This window comes from Cucurbita moschata, unplaced genomic scaffold (genome assembly GCF_002738365.1).
Source record: "Cucurbita moschata cultivar Rifu unplaced genomic scaffold, Cmos_1.0 Cmo_Scf00020, whole genome shotgun sequence".
Lineage (NCBI taxonomy): Eukaryota > Viridiplantae > Streptophyta > Magnoliopsida > Cucurbitales > Cucurbitaceae > Cucurbita > Cucurbita moschata.
In genome coordinates this window covers 2,988,130-3,003,870 of record NW_019268536.1, presented here as the reverse complement: position 1 = coordinate 3,003,870, position 15,741 = coordinate 2,988,130, and the positions used below count along the sequence as shown (strand labels likewise).

General features: G+C 36.3%; 2 protein-coding genes across 3 annotated transcripts; both read left to right on the top strand.

Moving 5' to 3' along the window:
• Positions 1-2,336: 2,336 nt before the first annotated feature.
• LOC111457738 (dihydrolipoyllysine-residue acetyltransferase component 2 of pyruvate dehydrogenase complex, mitochondrial-like) lies at positions 2,337-10,280 on the top strand. 2 transcript variants are annotated; one of them, XM_023100121.1, is made up of 19 exons: positions 2,337-2,571; positions 3,432-3,519; positions 3,812-3,888; positions 4,068-4,141; positions 4,301-4,341; positions 6,614-6,669; positions 6,744-6,818; positions 6,923-7,015; positions 7,212-7,460; positions 7,547-7,619; positions 7,803-7,900; positions 8,277-8,362; positions 8,442-8,517; positions 8,914-8,981; positions 9,064-9,130; positions 9,215-9,310; positions 9,391-9,493; positions 9,587-9,682; positions 9,787-10,280. In XM_023100121.1, exons 1-19 carry the CDS (start codon positions 2,533-2,535, stop codon positions 9,855-9,857), a joined length of 1,626 nt encoding a protein of 541 aa, XP_022955889.1. In that variant the 5' UTR covers positions 2,337-2,532; the 3' UTR covers positions 9,858-10,280. The 2 variants fall into 2 exon arrangements, with proteins under 2 accessions (XP_022955889.1, XP_022955888.1); XM_023100120.1 differs by having other exon boundaries at positions 4,298-4,341.
• Positions 10,281-11,357: 1,077 nt separating this feature from the next.
• On the top strand, positions 11,358-14,313 carry LOC111457506 (probable protein phosphatase 2C 50). The gene is made up of 4 exons (XM_023099731.1): positions 11,358-12,966; positions 13,110-13,475; positions 13,563-13,668; positions 13,748-14,313. The coding sequence occupies exons 1-4, from the start codon at positions 12,208-12,210 to the stop codon at positions 14,086-14,088; spliced, it is 1,572 nt and encodes a 523-aa protein (XP_022955499.1). The 5' UTR covers positions 11,358-12,207; the 3' UTR covers positions 14,089-14,313.
• Positions 14,314-15,741: the final 1,428 nt, after the last annotated feature.

Sequence of the window (15,741 nt, the reverse complement as noted above, 5' to 3'; positions counted from 1 at the left end):
TCTTTTTGTCGTGACCTTTGAATTTCATCCCAATGGGCCGCCCCAAATTTTGGGCTCTTTGGTTTATTAGATATTCAAATATATTATTTAATTTTATAAATAAAAATTTTGGATTGAAATTATACGCAAACTTGTTCGAAGTCATAATAAGGAAAATCTTACGATTGGAGCACGAACACAAAAATCATACTACATTTTTTTTTCATATTCTTTGAACGCATTTACGATTCGTGTTTTTTTTTATACAAAAATCATTGATGGACAGCGACAGCAACAGCAACGATAATGTAGTGAGGTCTATAGTAGTTAGTTGCAGTAGTCGAAAATTTTGAGAGGAAGTTCACTACTAAACTGTAACGATTCACGTTTCAAGACAATCGAGTCACGGTCATTGTGTGAAAATATTTTTAAAAAAAATACACAGTAATTAAAAACAACTAAAATGTACGTGCAGTAATTATAAACTCAATTCAAAATTGTGCAATTTTGAACTAATCTCGACTCCTACAGTCTCGTGTATATTGTCACCTCGACCGCTTCCTTTAGTCTTGTCGTTCTTAATTTCTCTTAAGTCTTATGTTATTAGTTCATTCGTTTTGGTGTCTAATTCATGCTTAGGAGTTTGTTTCTAAGCTGCAAGCATTTCATACACCATACCATAAGTTTACTTGACTCACCTAATCTCAACTTAGGCTCGTGGATAGAAGCCTTAAGTTCTCTTTCTTCGCCCTATCTAGGTTGTCAATTCACATGGTGTCATTCCCAGAGTTACAAGGTTTCTTGTTTACATGTCTATTAGTCTATTTCATCATTGTCATTGTCATCATAGACATGTGGCTAGTAGGGCCTCGAGGTGCAACAGCAACGTCGGTTTCCTATTCACATTCTCATCATGCCTCATGGACACTATTCTCAGATTTTCTAGTAGGGCTCCGATAAGCCCCACAACGTAAACAACATGGAGAAGGTTGCACCCCTCAATCTGGCTAACATCCGTCTTACTTACTCTCATCCAAACAAAACTACAATTGAAAAATGTGCGGGAGACCCCACCACAAAGTACCCGTAAAAAGCTTATTAGGTTCATGCATTTTTAGGTCTTAACCCTAGTTTTATCCATTTCTAAAAGTACTATCTCGATGGCCAAATGGTAGCCGTACTCGGGATCCACATGCTCACACATACAATTTTCACCAAAGCCAAGATTCCCTTCCAAATGTATTTAAATAATATTTTTCAAAATAGATAAATTTTCCGATAACAATCAAAATACAAATAATTTAACATCTAGATAAGTTTGAAGTTACAAAATAATAATTAAATAAAGCTTATTACAAAATAATAATAATAAATAAATAAATAAATAAATAAATAAAGTTGGATAAATAAGATATTAATATGAATAGTTTTATTATTGTTATACTAAGAAAATAATTAAACAAAACAATGAAGTTATACTTTCTTTTCCAAAATAATAATGATTTTAAAAAAAATAATAATACCATGTAGTTGACATTTTTATTGTGATAAAAACATTACAAAATTAAACCTCCCATCAAAATAATTAATTTTTTAAAAATGATTATATTATAAATAATTTCTTCCGGTCCTTTATAAGTAAAAAATAAAGCAACAAATTATTTCAAACATATTTAATATCGATGGCAAATATATATTATGGAAACATTAATTTTAGGGGCAAATTTACTAAATTAAACTCAACAAGGGATTATAATTCTTCTATGTACGTTCTTTCTAATTTTTATAACTGTTTTTAATATTTTATGTAAATTAAGTAATTCTCCAATTTCCCATCACCCGAAGCCCAGCCCGAGAGTCAGCTCCAAGTATCTTTGAGCTTTGAATAAACCGAACCGAACCGAACCGACCGGTTGAAATAGAAATCGGTTCGGTCCTGGTCTGTCCCACCTCGAATTCCCTCCATTTTTTACTTCTCACCCTCCTCTCAGTTCCAGTCTGCGGTCGATCGACCTTTCGCCGGCGGCGGTGGCATTATCCTCCTCCGGCTGCCGCCCACAAGCTACCGGAGACAGAGCTACCCTACGCCGTATGTCGCTAGACCCTCCTTGCTCTTACTCTCCGGCCGGCAGGTGGCAGCGGCCCCACCCTCGTCGGTGGGTAAAATTATGAAGCGAAATATAAATTCAAAATCGGTTGAACCGAGACGGAGAATCATCGGTTTTCTCGGGTTGGAGTTTTGAGAGAACGAGCGGTTCGATTCGGTTTCTGGTTTTCTTTCGAAACCGGAGAGAATCGAACCGTGCAGACGTTTAGCTGCTACTTAACGTGCTGAGGAAAATTAAAAAAAAGAAAAAAGTCGCAGAAAAACAAATGCCTCAACGTGAATTAAGCTGAATGGAATCGGAGTCAGAGATCTGCCACTGAACCCTAATAAGCACCTTATTCTTCCAATTTTGATTTTCTTATATCGTTCTGTTCATCATCTCAGCTGCAGATCGATCTCCATTTGTTCTTGGACGATCCAGTTCTGGGTAGTTTGCACTAGACAATATGGCTTACTCATCGCAAATCATCATCCATTCTAAAAAGGTGATAATTCGAATATCACATCACTTCCTTACATGTGACGAATGGATTCATCTGTTTATAATTTGAGTATGGATTTAATTTCTGAATCGTTCTGGATGTAAACTTTGTGATTTGAGTCATATGCATGTTGAACAAATTGGAGCACACTTATTTTGTTTTATGGTTGTTAATAAAGTCTAGCTGCTCTGGCGAATGGGAAGAGATCAATATCTTATGTAGTTCCAAGCCGTAATTAAGCTAATATCTGTTTATGGACGTTTTAATATTCTGTTGAGCAGTTCGTTGTGCAATTGAACCTTTTAGTGACCCCCCCTTGGGTTTGTTACGCACACAAGATAGCGGGGGTGTTGTGTGTTTCGTTTTCAGTCTTAGCTCGAGGGATTTCCTTTGTCTGATATTATGGATTTGAACAGTTGCTTATATCATTGACTTGCGGGTAATTTTTGATGCATGGGCCGATTTATAGTAGTGGTTTTCAACTTGGATATACTGATTTGGTATCTCAGCTTCACAATTGGTCTCTCTCTTGCCAAATTATGTCAACAAATTATATCATGTTCATCATACAAAGCCATGAAAGAAGTTGGCTGTTGGTTGGTCATTGCATACTGACAGGCCATTGGATGCTCATAAACTAAATGCATCATTTGTTACATTTCAATGTTCAAATTATACTTGTCAATATGACTATTAGGAAATATTTTATACATCTCCAATACCAGTATTTGTATTTGACTCTTCATGCTTCTTTTTTCAATGATTCACATTTAGTTTCATGAAGCTGTTTCTTCGGACAAGGGGTTAGGCAATTTTCCCTGGTGTTAAACCAAACATCTAACGCATTCATATTATTCTTGCAGTTAAGAAGTGTTCCAAAGTTGCTTCGGCAAGCTAGTTCAGTTCGCTGGTTTTCAGAGGATGTGCAGTCCTCCATTGTTAAAGAAGATGGTAAGCAGTCGATCATGGTGAGACATGTTTGTTATTTTGTTAGTGGTTTGTACCAACTCCTTCACAAGGGCATATTTGGAACTCCATAATGTTATTGGTTATAAATCTGAAGTTTAAGAACTCTTTGGTTACCGTTTGCGGTTTAATTGCTGTAATTAGTCAGACACGACAATTCTTTTTTGGTCAGTTTAGCGGGACAGATTATTTAATCGATTACTTTTTTACTGTTTTAACTTTCGACTTGAGTGCATCCGGCAGCTGACTATTGAAGTTACCGGTGGTTATTTGACAGAAATCTGGAAGATCAAGGGTCGTGGTTACCAGTCTTCTCAAGAAGGGGCAATTAAGAACCTTGTCAATTTTAACCACGTGAGTTGTAACCACCACTTTGCCTGTTCATGAAATCATTAATCAATATTTTTTGGCTGATCGAAATATTAATGTCTTAATTTCTTCCCATTGTCTGCTTTAACTTGTTAATGTTTCCCATGTTCACGTCAACATCTGATGTCACTTGTTTGTGTTGAATTGTGGTCTTCCTTTTGTAGAGACCACACTTTCTCCAATGTAAAAGAGGACTTTCAATGATGACGACGACAAGTATTGGGAATCCGTTTTCTAGGTTAGTATCTAATCAAAGAGCATGCACACACACACACACTTGCAAATTAAATCACATATTTATATATCAGCATGCATATTCGTTTGTGAATTAGGATGCTAGGGCTAAAATTTTGATCACAGTCAGAAGTAACTAATGTATCCATTTTCCCCACAGCAGTTCACTGACAAACTCAAAGAGAGGTTTTGCCTCTGATTCAGGTACATTGTGTGGTCCTATATTTTCGTTCCATTCTGCAGACATACATAATTCATTTCATTCTTTTTAATTGATAGTTTGTACATATGGAAAATGTATGAAATCAAAGTAACTTCGCTCCGAAATATTATGAAACCCTTGAGGATTGGATCTAAAAGCCTTCTTAATAAATAAGAATAAAAAAACTTAATCTCAAAAAACTCCAAAGCTAATTTGAAAACTAACCCAATGAAAGTCAAAATCACCTTGATGATCAAAGAGGCAGGGAAGATTGTTCCTTGTTTGATTTCTGAATCACTCCACGAGCAAGATTGATCAAGTCACACTATGATTGTAAATATGAAACCCAAACTACATAGAATTGTAAATCAACTTAGCTCTAGGCTTTTAGAAGGCAGCATTACATTTTCAAAATCTTAAATCACAAAGGTATTAGCTAGCCTAGATATATCCTCCACCCTAGAAGTAATCTAATGTCAATTAAGAGTTGTAATTCCCAAGTACACAAATTCCATAACAACCTATAAACTTCAAAACAACCTAAAAAACATATATGAAAGGTTTAAAACTAAAAATACAATATAAGGTTGTAAATTCGAGATTCAAGCCTGGAAAGCCTTTTGCAACCTTCCATGTATAATGAAGCTCGAAGAGTAGTCTCATTAATTGATGCTTGATTTGCACTAAAAGATATTTGAGATGCACTTGAGTTCATTTAATGCCAACTTGAGTTTTTTCGATGCAACTTTCACTTCCACTTTAATCTGACTTGACTTCATTTCATGTAACTTGAGTTTGACTTTAGTTTGTCATGATTGAGGCACTTCTAGAAACCCTTGGAAAGGTGGTGCTGAGGAGTTTCCTTTTCTCTCTCTTGTCTGTTGTTTAGTTGGGAATAAAAAGAACACCTATTTGTGGGAGGATAAGTGGTTGGGGGGATAGACCCCTCTGCTCTTTATTTCCTTGTCCATTCCAATTATCTTCAATGAGGACCATTTGATAGCAGTTGTGTTATCTTAGTCCATGTCCTCTCCCTCATTGACTTCTCTGGCATGCTTTGTCCAATAGGGACATGATGGACGTTTTCAACTTTCTTTTTATGGTTGGGGAGTTTCGTTGTAGTCCTAGGAGAAGAGATATTCGTGTTTAGAACCCTAGTCTGTTTGAAGGATATTCTTGTAAGTCTTTTTTCCTCTGTTTAGTTAATCCTTCTCTCTTGAGTAGTCCAATCTATACTTCATTGTGAAAGGTGAAAATCTCCAAGAAAGTTATGTTTTTTTGTTTGGCAAGTCCTCCATGAAAGGGTTGACACCTTGGCAGGGTTGAAGGAGGGTGCCCAACTTGATGGGGCAGTCGTGTTGTATCCTCTGCAGGACAGGGACTGTGGATCTTGATCATGTGCTTTGGGGTTGTGATTTTGTGTACATAGTTTGGAACTGATTTTTTGAGGAGCTTGAGTTAATTTTAGCCAGGTTGAGGCTACAAAGAGATGTTCAAGGATCCTTTTCCTCCCTTTGCAATAGGGTAGGATTGTTTGTGGCATGTTGGAGTGTGTGCTGTTCTGTAGGGTCTTTGAGGTGAGAGGAATAATAGAATTTCTTGAGGGCTTGAGAGATCTCCGAGTGAGGCTTGATCCTTTTTAATTCTCTGTTAGGATTTATATCTCTTGATTGTAAGTCGATCCTTTTTGTAGTTTATCTTCCTTTTTGTGGGCTTCTTTTTTTGTGTGCACTTGTATTCTTTCTTTCATTCTCAATGAAAGTTTGGTTATTCAGCCAATGTCAGCATAACTCAGCGGTAATTAGCATGTACTTTCCTCTAGTCTCATACTTCACTTGTTGTACTCAAACTGAAAGCTTGGTTATTCATTAAAAATAATAAAATAACTCCATCTCGAAGTCCTACTTGCATGTATATGTAGGGAATAACACCTACATTTTTCTTTAATTTCATATCAGCAAGATTTGGACTTGTTAAAAAGCATGTAGTGTTTCTGTTGCCGAAAAAAAAGGGAAGTATGCAGTGTTTGCATATTTCCATTTGCCATTAGAAACGATTCTGACTATGTCCTTGTAAGTAATAGAACTGCATTTTGTGCTGAAATTAGCTATAAATCTTATGTTAGTTTTTGCATTGTAAAATTAGGGTTCTATGTTTTAAAATCTGTTCTAATATGACTAATCAAAGGTATATTTTCATATTATGTTAACTTGACTTCCTGTGGAAGAGTATCTTTAACTATGCATTTTACTTAGAATCATGCAAATGCTTCAGGTCTTCCCCCACATCAAGAGATTGGAATGCCTTCGCTTTCCCCTACAATGACAGAGGTAGCTTATGCTCACTAACCTAGCAGAATAATTTATTGTTAAATAAATGCTAAGTTGTTTTTTATAATATGCAGGGTAACATTGCAAGGTGGTTGAAAAAAGAGGGGGAGAAAATTTCTCCTGGGGAAGTGCTTTGTGAAGTTGAAACAGTATATTCTAATACCTTTTGGGAGTTGGAAGTTGAAAGTAGTTTTTTACTGCCTTTTGATGGTAGGAATATTGCACTCTAATTTCTGATTCTGCATACTTGAAGGATAAAGCAACAGTAGAAATGGAATGCATGGAGGAAGGTTATCTTGCCAAGATAATTCGTGGAGACGGAGAAAAGGAAATTAAAGTTGGTGAGGTATTGATATTGCTTTACATCATTTTTTCTTTCCCTCTTACCTTTACAAGGGAAAAGGAGCCATTGCCATGTTGTGCCATTGTCATACGTGGTGGCAATGACCGTCATTGAAAGCTCTTTCTCAAGATAGAGGTGTGTGGATATTTTATTTTCTGCATTTGACGTGGTTTACACAAGTACCTTTTTTTTTTTATAGGTAATTGCCATCACTGTTGAAGATGAAGAGGATGTAGCAAAGTTTAAAGATTATAAACCCACTTCATCAAATGCTGATGCTGGTGCTGCAGCTGCTAAGGAATCATCTGGCCCTAGCCCACCCAAGAAAGAAGTTGAGGAACCAGTTCGTTCACCTGAGTCAAAGACTGTTAAGCAGAGTCCTCCTGCTCCAGCTGGAGATCGTATTTTTGCTAGCCCTCTGGCAAGAAAGTTAGCAGAAGAAAACAATGTTAGTTTGAATATCTTTTTAATCGAAATTTGGAGCTTTATATTTATGATTTCTTTTTAGCTGTAGTTCGAATTTTCTGAGTGCAGGTGCCCCTATCAAGTATCAAAGGAACAGGTCCTGAAGGGAGCATTGTGAAGGCTGACATAGAAGATTACATGGGTAATTCACTTTCTTTATGCTGGCCAGTTTCATTAACAACTTTATTTGTTTTTGTGTAGCTGTCTATCTATCTGTTTATATTTGAGTTGTTACTGTGAATATCTCTGTTGTTTTTGTACCCATTGATATGCTTCTTTTCTTGGAACATGGTCTATTAATATCTTTTATCCGACATGTCTCTAGCTTCGCGTGGGAAGGAATCAACCACAGCCCCAAAAGCCAAGGATGCAGCAGGTGCACCATTGGATTACAGTGATTTGCCACATACTCAAATAAGAAAGGTCCGCCACTCCTTTTGCCCCTTCCCTCTCAGCCCACACACTCCATGATTATAGGATTTCTTGGTATTTTCTGGCAGCTTTTAGTGTAATATGACGATATCTTACTCTGTTGCCTTCATCAATGTTCTCGATCTCTTTCCTAACTTATTCCAGAAACACAAAAGTTCTGCAATTTTGTGTTTGCTTAGTGCCGGTCTCCACACCTGTCAACTCTTAGGATGTTCTGTAAACGGGTTACTTGTAATTGTTATGTTTTGTTAGCGGCATCCCCATTTTTAAATTTGCATCTTATTTATTGGATTGATAGACAAACTGTCCTAAATATTCCAACTTGGTGCGTGTTTTCCCAGAGCTAATATTTCCTAAATTTTAACAGATTACAGCATCACGATTACTATTCTCAAAGCAAACCATTCCTCATTATTATTTAACTGTTGATACATGCGTTGACAAGCTCATGGAGTAAGTAATTTCTCTATACCTTTTGCAGTTAAATATCACCCAAAGCTATAGATTTAATGAGCTTTTGTTCTCTTTGTAGTTTGAGAAAGCAGTTAAATGCATTACAAGAAGCATCTGGTGGAAAGAGGATATCTGTTAATGACCTCGTCATTAAGGTATTTTAAAGAAATTATATAACTGGGTGTGTAGTTCAATTGTTTTCTGCTGTTAATTTGTATCATTTGACCTTTGCCTTTTTTTTTTTTTTTATTCTTTTTTCTTTTTCTTTAATTTTAAATTCTTTATATCTTTTTCGCTTGAAAGAAAAGTGAATACAGTATGTTAATTTTCAGGACGCTTCATTTCCACTCTGTTTGATGTGAAGTTCTTGATTAGCGTTTTGTATATTAGTTGTTTTCGTGTGATTTTGAATGTTTGGAAAGTTCTTATTTCTTAAGCCCTTGTGGAAGGAACCTACTTCATCTTGTCAACATTGTACAAACTTTCTATCCAAACCTACCCTTGTTCTTAGAAAAGAAATCCTTTTAATCCTTGTAAGAACATTGCTGCAGGCTGCTGCCTTGGCTCTGAGGAAAGTACCTCAATGCAACAGTTCATGGACGGACAATTATATTAGACAGTAAGCGAATAAGAATAATTCTAATTTGCTTATTTCATCGACACATTGTGATGTAAATTTCTCCTTTCGTCCACTCATCCAGGTATCACAATGTGAACATTAATGTTGCAGTGCAGACTGATAATGGACTTTTCGTTCCCGTCATCAGGGTCAGTAGTTGTCTTCGTAAAAGCGGTTGAATAGTTGGCTTTTATTACCGTTGTATAGAAGATGTGAAATTGTTTTATTTACAGGACGCAGACAAAAAAGGTTTATCTAGTATTTCTGAAGAGGTCAAGAAATTAGCGCAGAGAGCGAGAGAGAACAGTTTAAAGCCAGAAGATTATGAGGTGGAATGTTGTTTGAATACCCAGGAACAAGATTTACTCGTGGTTTAAGGATTTTAATTAGCAGTTTAATCCTTTTGCAGGGAGGCACTTTTACTGTGTCTAACTTGGGAGGTCCATTTGGAATCAAGCAATTTTGTGCCATTATCAACCCGCCGCAGTCGGGCATTCTTGCTGTTGGATCTGGTACACAGATCATTCATCGTTCTTGATATCAACCAATGCTTTTTTCTTTTTAATTATTATTATTAATTGCCATGCACATCTAATCTTGCGCAGCGGAGAAGAGGGTCATACCAGGATCGGGCGCTGAAGAATTCAAGTTTGCTTCCTTCATGTCGGTTACACTGAGCTGTGATCATCGCGTTATTGATGGTAGAATCATTACAGAATTCTGAACCTGAAGTCTTTTAAGATTGTGTATGACTTGAGAGAGAAGTGTTAGCTGTGTAACATTCTGTTCTTCTTTGTTTGATCAGGGGCAATCGGCGCAGATTGGCTCAAAGCATTCAAGGGCTACATCGAGAATCCCGAATCAATGTTGCTATAGGTTTGATTGATTGACTTATCCATTTTCATCAAACAAATTATTGTCTGTTGTCACATAAGCAATCATGCGGAGGGAAGATTGCGATCTCGGCTCTTCTTTTGGATATATTCTATTTTCGGCTTCTGTTGTAGTATCCTTGGGATCTCCTTTTGGCAACACAACCAAAGGAGATTGGAGTTTGCATATATAGACTAAGGGAATAAGGTGGTGATTGTTGAGGAATTGGATTTCCAAACGAACGCAGCTTGTAATTTATTTTCCTTCTCGATTGGTCTGGTTTTCAGGTCAATAAAGGATATAGACGAAGAGGAAATTTTGTCCGTTTCATCATCTGCTGATTGATAATATACAGTGAATTGCTTCCTGGATGAAAAGGAGCACTTAAAATTCATTCAAAATAGATCATTTCTGAGAATACATAGCCATGAGCTTGTGATTTAAATAGCTATGAGCTTTGTGATTTAAATATAGCTATGAGCTTTGTGATTTTCAGGTATGAAAATGCAAGTTGGGATGGCAGAGATTCACTTCCCAAAAGCACAGATTGCGTGGTGATGCAATGCATATTAGCATTGGAGTTCCATTAAAATGTGTGCCCATTTCTTTAGAAGATAATGCTAAAAACGCCATTCATTCTCTCACATTCCATTTTGTACTCACAATCGGATTTACATCTAAACCGGCAAACATCATGAATGAGCTCAAGAAATAAAGTTGAATACCCTCTTTCCTCGTTGGCAGATATTATTCGTTTTAATCGTTTTGTTATTGTCGTTAGCTTCACAGTGTTCTATTAGAGAGATTTTCACGCTCTTATAATGAATATTTTGTTTTCCTATTCAATCGATGTGATTGCTCTTGTTGGCATACCAATCGATGTTTGGCTTTGATATCATTTGTAACCGTTTTTACTCCTAGCAGATATTGTCCGTTTTAGCCCATTACATATTGTCAATGAATATTTTGTTTCCTTAAACAACCGGCGTGTGTACGAATATATACCAATCCAATGATCAAAATCAAATATATTTCCTTAAACAACCGGCGTGTGTACGTATATATACCAATCCAATGATCAAAATCAAATATATCATCAAATTCAAAGACGTGAGCGCAAAATGAAATTAAAATTAACGACAAAAGAATTTTTGAAATAAATTAGAAAATTGTTGAAGATTTTGAGTAGTTTAGTTTAAGAAAGAATTGTTTAGGAGAGCCGATTATTTCCAAAAATATTAGGTTTGTTGTTACGTGGGAGTAGAGAAGAAAGAGAGGCGTTTGGGGAAAATTGGTGAATGACAAAGCAAAGTCCACCCCACGTGGCAGATACCCAAAGGGTCCTCATTTTTCACAGGCCCAGATGGCGTCCACATTATTGGTCCCAGTGGACTTTTCTATTTTATTTATTTATTTATTCCCTTAAAAAAAGAAAAGCATCTGGACACGTGTCTTTTCTCATGAAAAATCCATGACTCAATAATCTTCGGTGATATGAATCGAGCGTTCTTCCGTAGCAGACAGCTTTCAGCGATGCAACATAATTACTTCTAAACTCTATACGTGTCCATTCAAATTTTTAGACCCTTTTTTTTTTCCAAATTTAAAATATATTTTCTTTTGGGGATAAAATTAAATTCAAAGAAAACATAGCCGTCTGGATTCTGCTCCGAGTTCTTTTTTTTTTTTTTCATAAACGTTCATCTGGTGAGATGTGTTCATTTTGTTGTTGTTCTTCTTCTTCTCTCGTGTTAATTTCCCTAATTTCTTGCCCTTTTTGAGCCAATGGGGTCTTTAAACCTCTGATTTTAGTTTATTTCCATGTGGGTTTTCGTTGTTTTGGATCGGATTTTGATGGGTTGCGTTGGATCCATGAAACTCCCAAGTTTTATGTGGAAAAAGAGGCGAACCCTTTTGGGGATTTCTTGTGATTTCGCTTTATTTTAGATCCCTCCACCTGTCTCCTTCGACGGTTTTGTTCTTCTTTATTGGATAAAGGTTAGAGATCCTTGTTTTCTCATGTTTCTGTGTATATAAGAGCTGATAGTGGAGAAAAGATTGTTGATAGTTGGGAGTTCTTATCAGAGAGGGAAGAATTTGATGGAATTCCTTCTCGAAATCATTGCAAGGTTAGATCCACTGTTCTTGAATAGATCTAAGGATTTGGAATCTGATTTCTTCTGCTTGTTTTTGAGCTCACTCTGTTGAGAATCTGTGATTTGATTGTGAACTTTGTCATTGAAAAGCTTTGTGGATTTGTGTTAAAGCAGCTTAGTTTTTCTGTAGTTGATTGCCAAATGATGAGGTTGTAGAGATTTAGGAAGATAGCTAATTATCTGTAGGATTTGTAAGAATGATGGAAGAGATGTCTCCTGCTGTTTCTTTGACACTTAGTTTGGGCAATTCAAAGTCTGATAGTTCAGAAAGTCCTGGTCATGTCGAATACGCACGCCTAAAGTTGGTGACCGACACGGTAGGTTCGATTGGTAATGGTAGCTTCCATGATTTTAATGGTATAGTTGATGGCTTAACCGTGTCGCGCCCAACGGACAATGGTCAAGGTATAAACACGTTTTGGGGGTTGTTACCGAAGAACGGCACGAATTTGAGTGTAGATAAGGAAGATGCATTGTTATCTACTCTGGATTACCCTGATGAAATGGTAGATGATGGATTGTTTGGTATTAGTGGTGGTGTCAAAATTGGAGATGTTAGTAATGGTCATATTGTTGCTAAGGCTATCATCTTGGTGGAATCAGGGAATATCCCTACCAATGAACTTATTGTGGCGACCGTAAGCCCGGATTTAGAAGTATCTGCCTCGTCGGAGCTGCACGCCTCCCCTACTGTAGTTTTCGAATCAAAAGGGGGGGATAGTGTTCATAAAGGCGTTCGTAGCGTCTTCGAACGTGATTGTATTCCACTTTGGGGGTCGGTATCGATTTGTGGTAGAAGACCTGAAATGGAAGATGCAATTTCTTCTGTTCCTTGTTTTGCAAAGATTCCTATCAAAATGCTTGTAGGAAATGATTTGGTGAATGGAATTGGTCAAAGTTTAACACATATCAACAGCCATTTTTTTGGTGTTTATGATGGACACGGGGGCCCTCAGGTACCTTGTTCTATTTGGCAAATGTGCTGTTCTTGTTTGAATTCTCTGCTTGAACCAAGTCTGTATCATAGTCTGTATATAACTTTTGACGTGTTTCTCGAATTCGATATCGTATTATGAATTAAAGGAAGGTTTTCGTGTAGGTTGCTGATTATTGTCGGGAGCGGATACACGTGGCGTTAGCTGAAGAGATAAGAGATTTTAAACAAGATGTAAATAATGGAAGCAATGGAGAGAATTGGCAGCAGGGTTGGGAGAGAACCTTTAACAATTGCTTTCTTAGAGTTGATGATGAAATAGAAGGAAAAGTTGGTAGAATGGTCGGAGGTAGCGGTAGCGGCGGAGATGTTTTCGATACAAGCTTTGAGCCTGTTGCCCCGGAAACTGTTGGCTCGACTGCTGTTGTTGCATTGGTCTGTTCATCACACATCATTGTTGCGAACTGTGGTGATTCAAGAGCAGTCCTATGCCGTGGTAAAGAACCCGTGGCTTTATCGGTCGATCATAAAGTACGCTTCGATCTCGTATAGAATGATAGAGCAACCTCTATACCTTTTGAAGGAACTAACGAATTCTAAATGTGATTTTTTCCACAGCCAAATCGGGAAGACGAGTATGCTCGGATTGAATCGTCTGGAGGCAAGGTCATTCAGTGGAACGGACATCGTGTGTTCGGAGTTCTTGCAATGTCTAGATCGATTGGTACGTTATTTCTGATCCAATGCTTATGCTCTTGCTTGTGCACAGAAAGATTAGATTATCTGATTCTTCTGACTAACAGGTGATAGATATTTGAAGCCATGGATTATTCCTGATCCGGAAGTTATGTGCTTTGCTCGTGCGAAAGAAGACGAGTGTCTGATTTTAGCGAGCGATGGACTGTGGGATGTGATGACAAATGAGGAAGTGTGTGAAGTAGCTCGGAGGCGGATTCTGCTTTGGCACAAGAAACACGGGGCGTCAGCTTCGTGTCTCGGCAATCGGGGCACGGGAGTTGACCCAGCTGCACAAGCTGCTGCAGATTACCTCTCCATGCTTGCTCTCCAAAAGGGAAGCAAAGACAATATCTCTGTGATTGTAGTGGACTTGAAAGCTCAACGGAAGTTCAAGACCAAATCTTAAACGTACCCTTTCGAGTTCATAGCTCCTCGAGCAACACGGTACGGTACGGTACGTTTTTGCAGTTTACGACTCGTTCTAATGAGTTCGAAAATATAGAAAACTGTGTATGTATCATAGAACATTCCTCATGGAAATTCAGCAGAAAAGAAAGAAAGAAAGAAACAGCATCCATCTGTAATGAAGTAGTTCTAATCTATGCTTCTTTGGTTTCTTTCCTCATGGAAATATGGTTCTTATATTATATACTTCTGATTTTAGTCAGTTGAGTTATTCTCGAGTTGGCCAGCTAACTGTGAATGCGGAGGTAATACGTATTTAACTAACATGATATGATATTGATCCATTCACTACTTACGAGTTTACGATGTGCACGTATTATGAATGATCTCACCAATCCATCTTTCAAATTTTCATTATAACATTGCAATTGGTTTGAAAATGCTATACTCAATATATAATAGATAAAAATTAAAAATTCTTATATATAAAAAAAGTTCAATGTGAGATTCTACGTCGGGTGGAGAAGAGGGGAACAAGACACTTCTTATAAGGGTGTAGAAACTTCTCTCTAGTAGATACGTCAATACGTAAGGAGCAAAAGCGGATAATATTTGGGCTATTACAAGTGGTATCAGAGTCATATACCGAGTGGTGTGCCAGTGAAGACATTGGCCCCCAATAGGGTAAATTGTGAGATCCTACATGGTTTCCTTAGTAGAACGTGCTTTAAAATCGTAAGACTGATAATGATACATAACTTTCTTTTACGTTCAAATATAAAACTCAGGTGAAGGAGGCTTGAAATTACCCCATTCTAACAAGTTTTTAATATTTTTTTATTTTGATATTTTTGTTGGCTGCTCTTAAATTTTCATCTATTTACCCTCAAAACTAGGCCAAATTTTGAAAATTAAAAAAAAAAAAAAATTAGTTTTTAAAAAAACATGTTTTTTATTTTTATTTTTTGAATTTGACTATTGAGTATGAACATAAATATGATATTAAAGATAAAAATTATCATAAAGAAATTGGAATAAAATTTAATTATATATATAAAAAAAAACTAAATGTAATAATAAAAATGAGTAGTAACCAAGGATTATTTGCAGTGGCATAAATTTAAATAATTAAAAAAAAACTAAATTTAATAATAAAATTAGTAGTAATTAAGGATTATTCGCAGTGGGAATCCAATTCTCACGTGAGCTTGGAATCATATCCCACCAAACATGGGCTGTGCTGTCTCCAGTTCTTCACTATTTCACACAACATAAAAATTAAACACTGATTCTTTTTCCCTGATGTCAATTATTAATTTAAATAACAGTTATTTAATTTTTACTATGCAATTATTTAATTTAAAATATATTTTGCACATTTAAATTACATCCTCTAAATTTTTAAATAATACAATTTAATTATTATTCTTTTAAAATTTGTAGTATTATTTTTAATTTTTAAACTTATTTTTGAAATTTTAAAATTATTAATGCTTTGAAATATATTTATTATGGTAGAGATTGGAATATTTACAGTGACTAATAAATAAATAAATAAATAAAATATGGATATGATTTATATGGCTCCCTTCTCTCCACACTGTGGCAACACAAGAACACTTCTTCCCACATTAGGAAAAAAACAAAAGCCAAA

Excerpts from the sequence above, each read along its gene's own strand:
- LOC111457738 (XM_023100120.1), top strand. The coding sequence starts at position 2,533 with ATGGCTTACTCATCGCAAATCATCATCCATTCTAAAAAG. Across the intron at positions 3,889-4,067 it reads ACCTTGTCAATTTTAACCAC|AGACCACACTTTCTCCAATG; the intron begins GTGAGTTGTAAC and ends TTCCTTTTGTAG. Across the intron at positions 4,142-4,297 it reads ATTGGGAATCCGTTTTCTAG|CAGTTCACTGACAAACTCAA; the intron begins GTTAGTATCTAA and ends TTTTCCCCACAG.
- LOC111457506 (XM_023099731.1), top strand. The coding sequence starts at position 12,208 with ATGATGGAAGAGATGTCTCCTGCTGTTTCTTTGACACTTAGTTTGGGC. Across the intron at positions 13,476-13,562 it reads CTTTATCGGTCGATCATAAA|CCAAATCGGGAAGACGAGTA; the intron begins GTACGCTTCGAT and ends TTTTTTCCACAG. Across the intron at positions 13,669-13,747 it reads TGCAATGTCTAGATCGATTG|GTGATAGATATTTGAAGCCA; the intron begins GTACGTTATTTC and ends TCTGACTAACAG.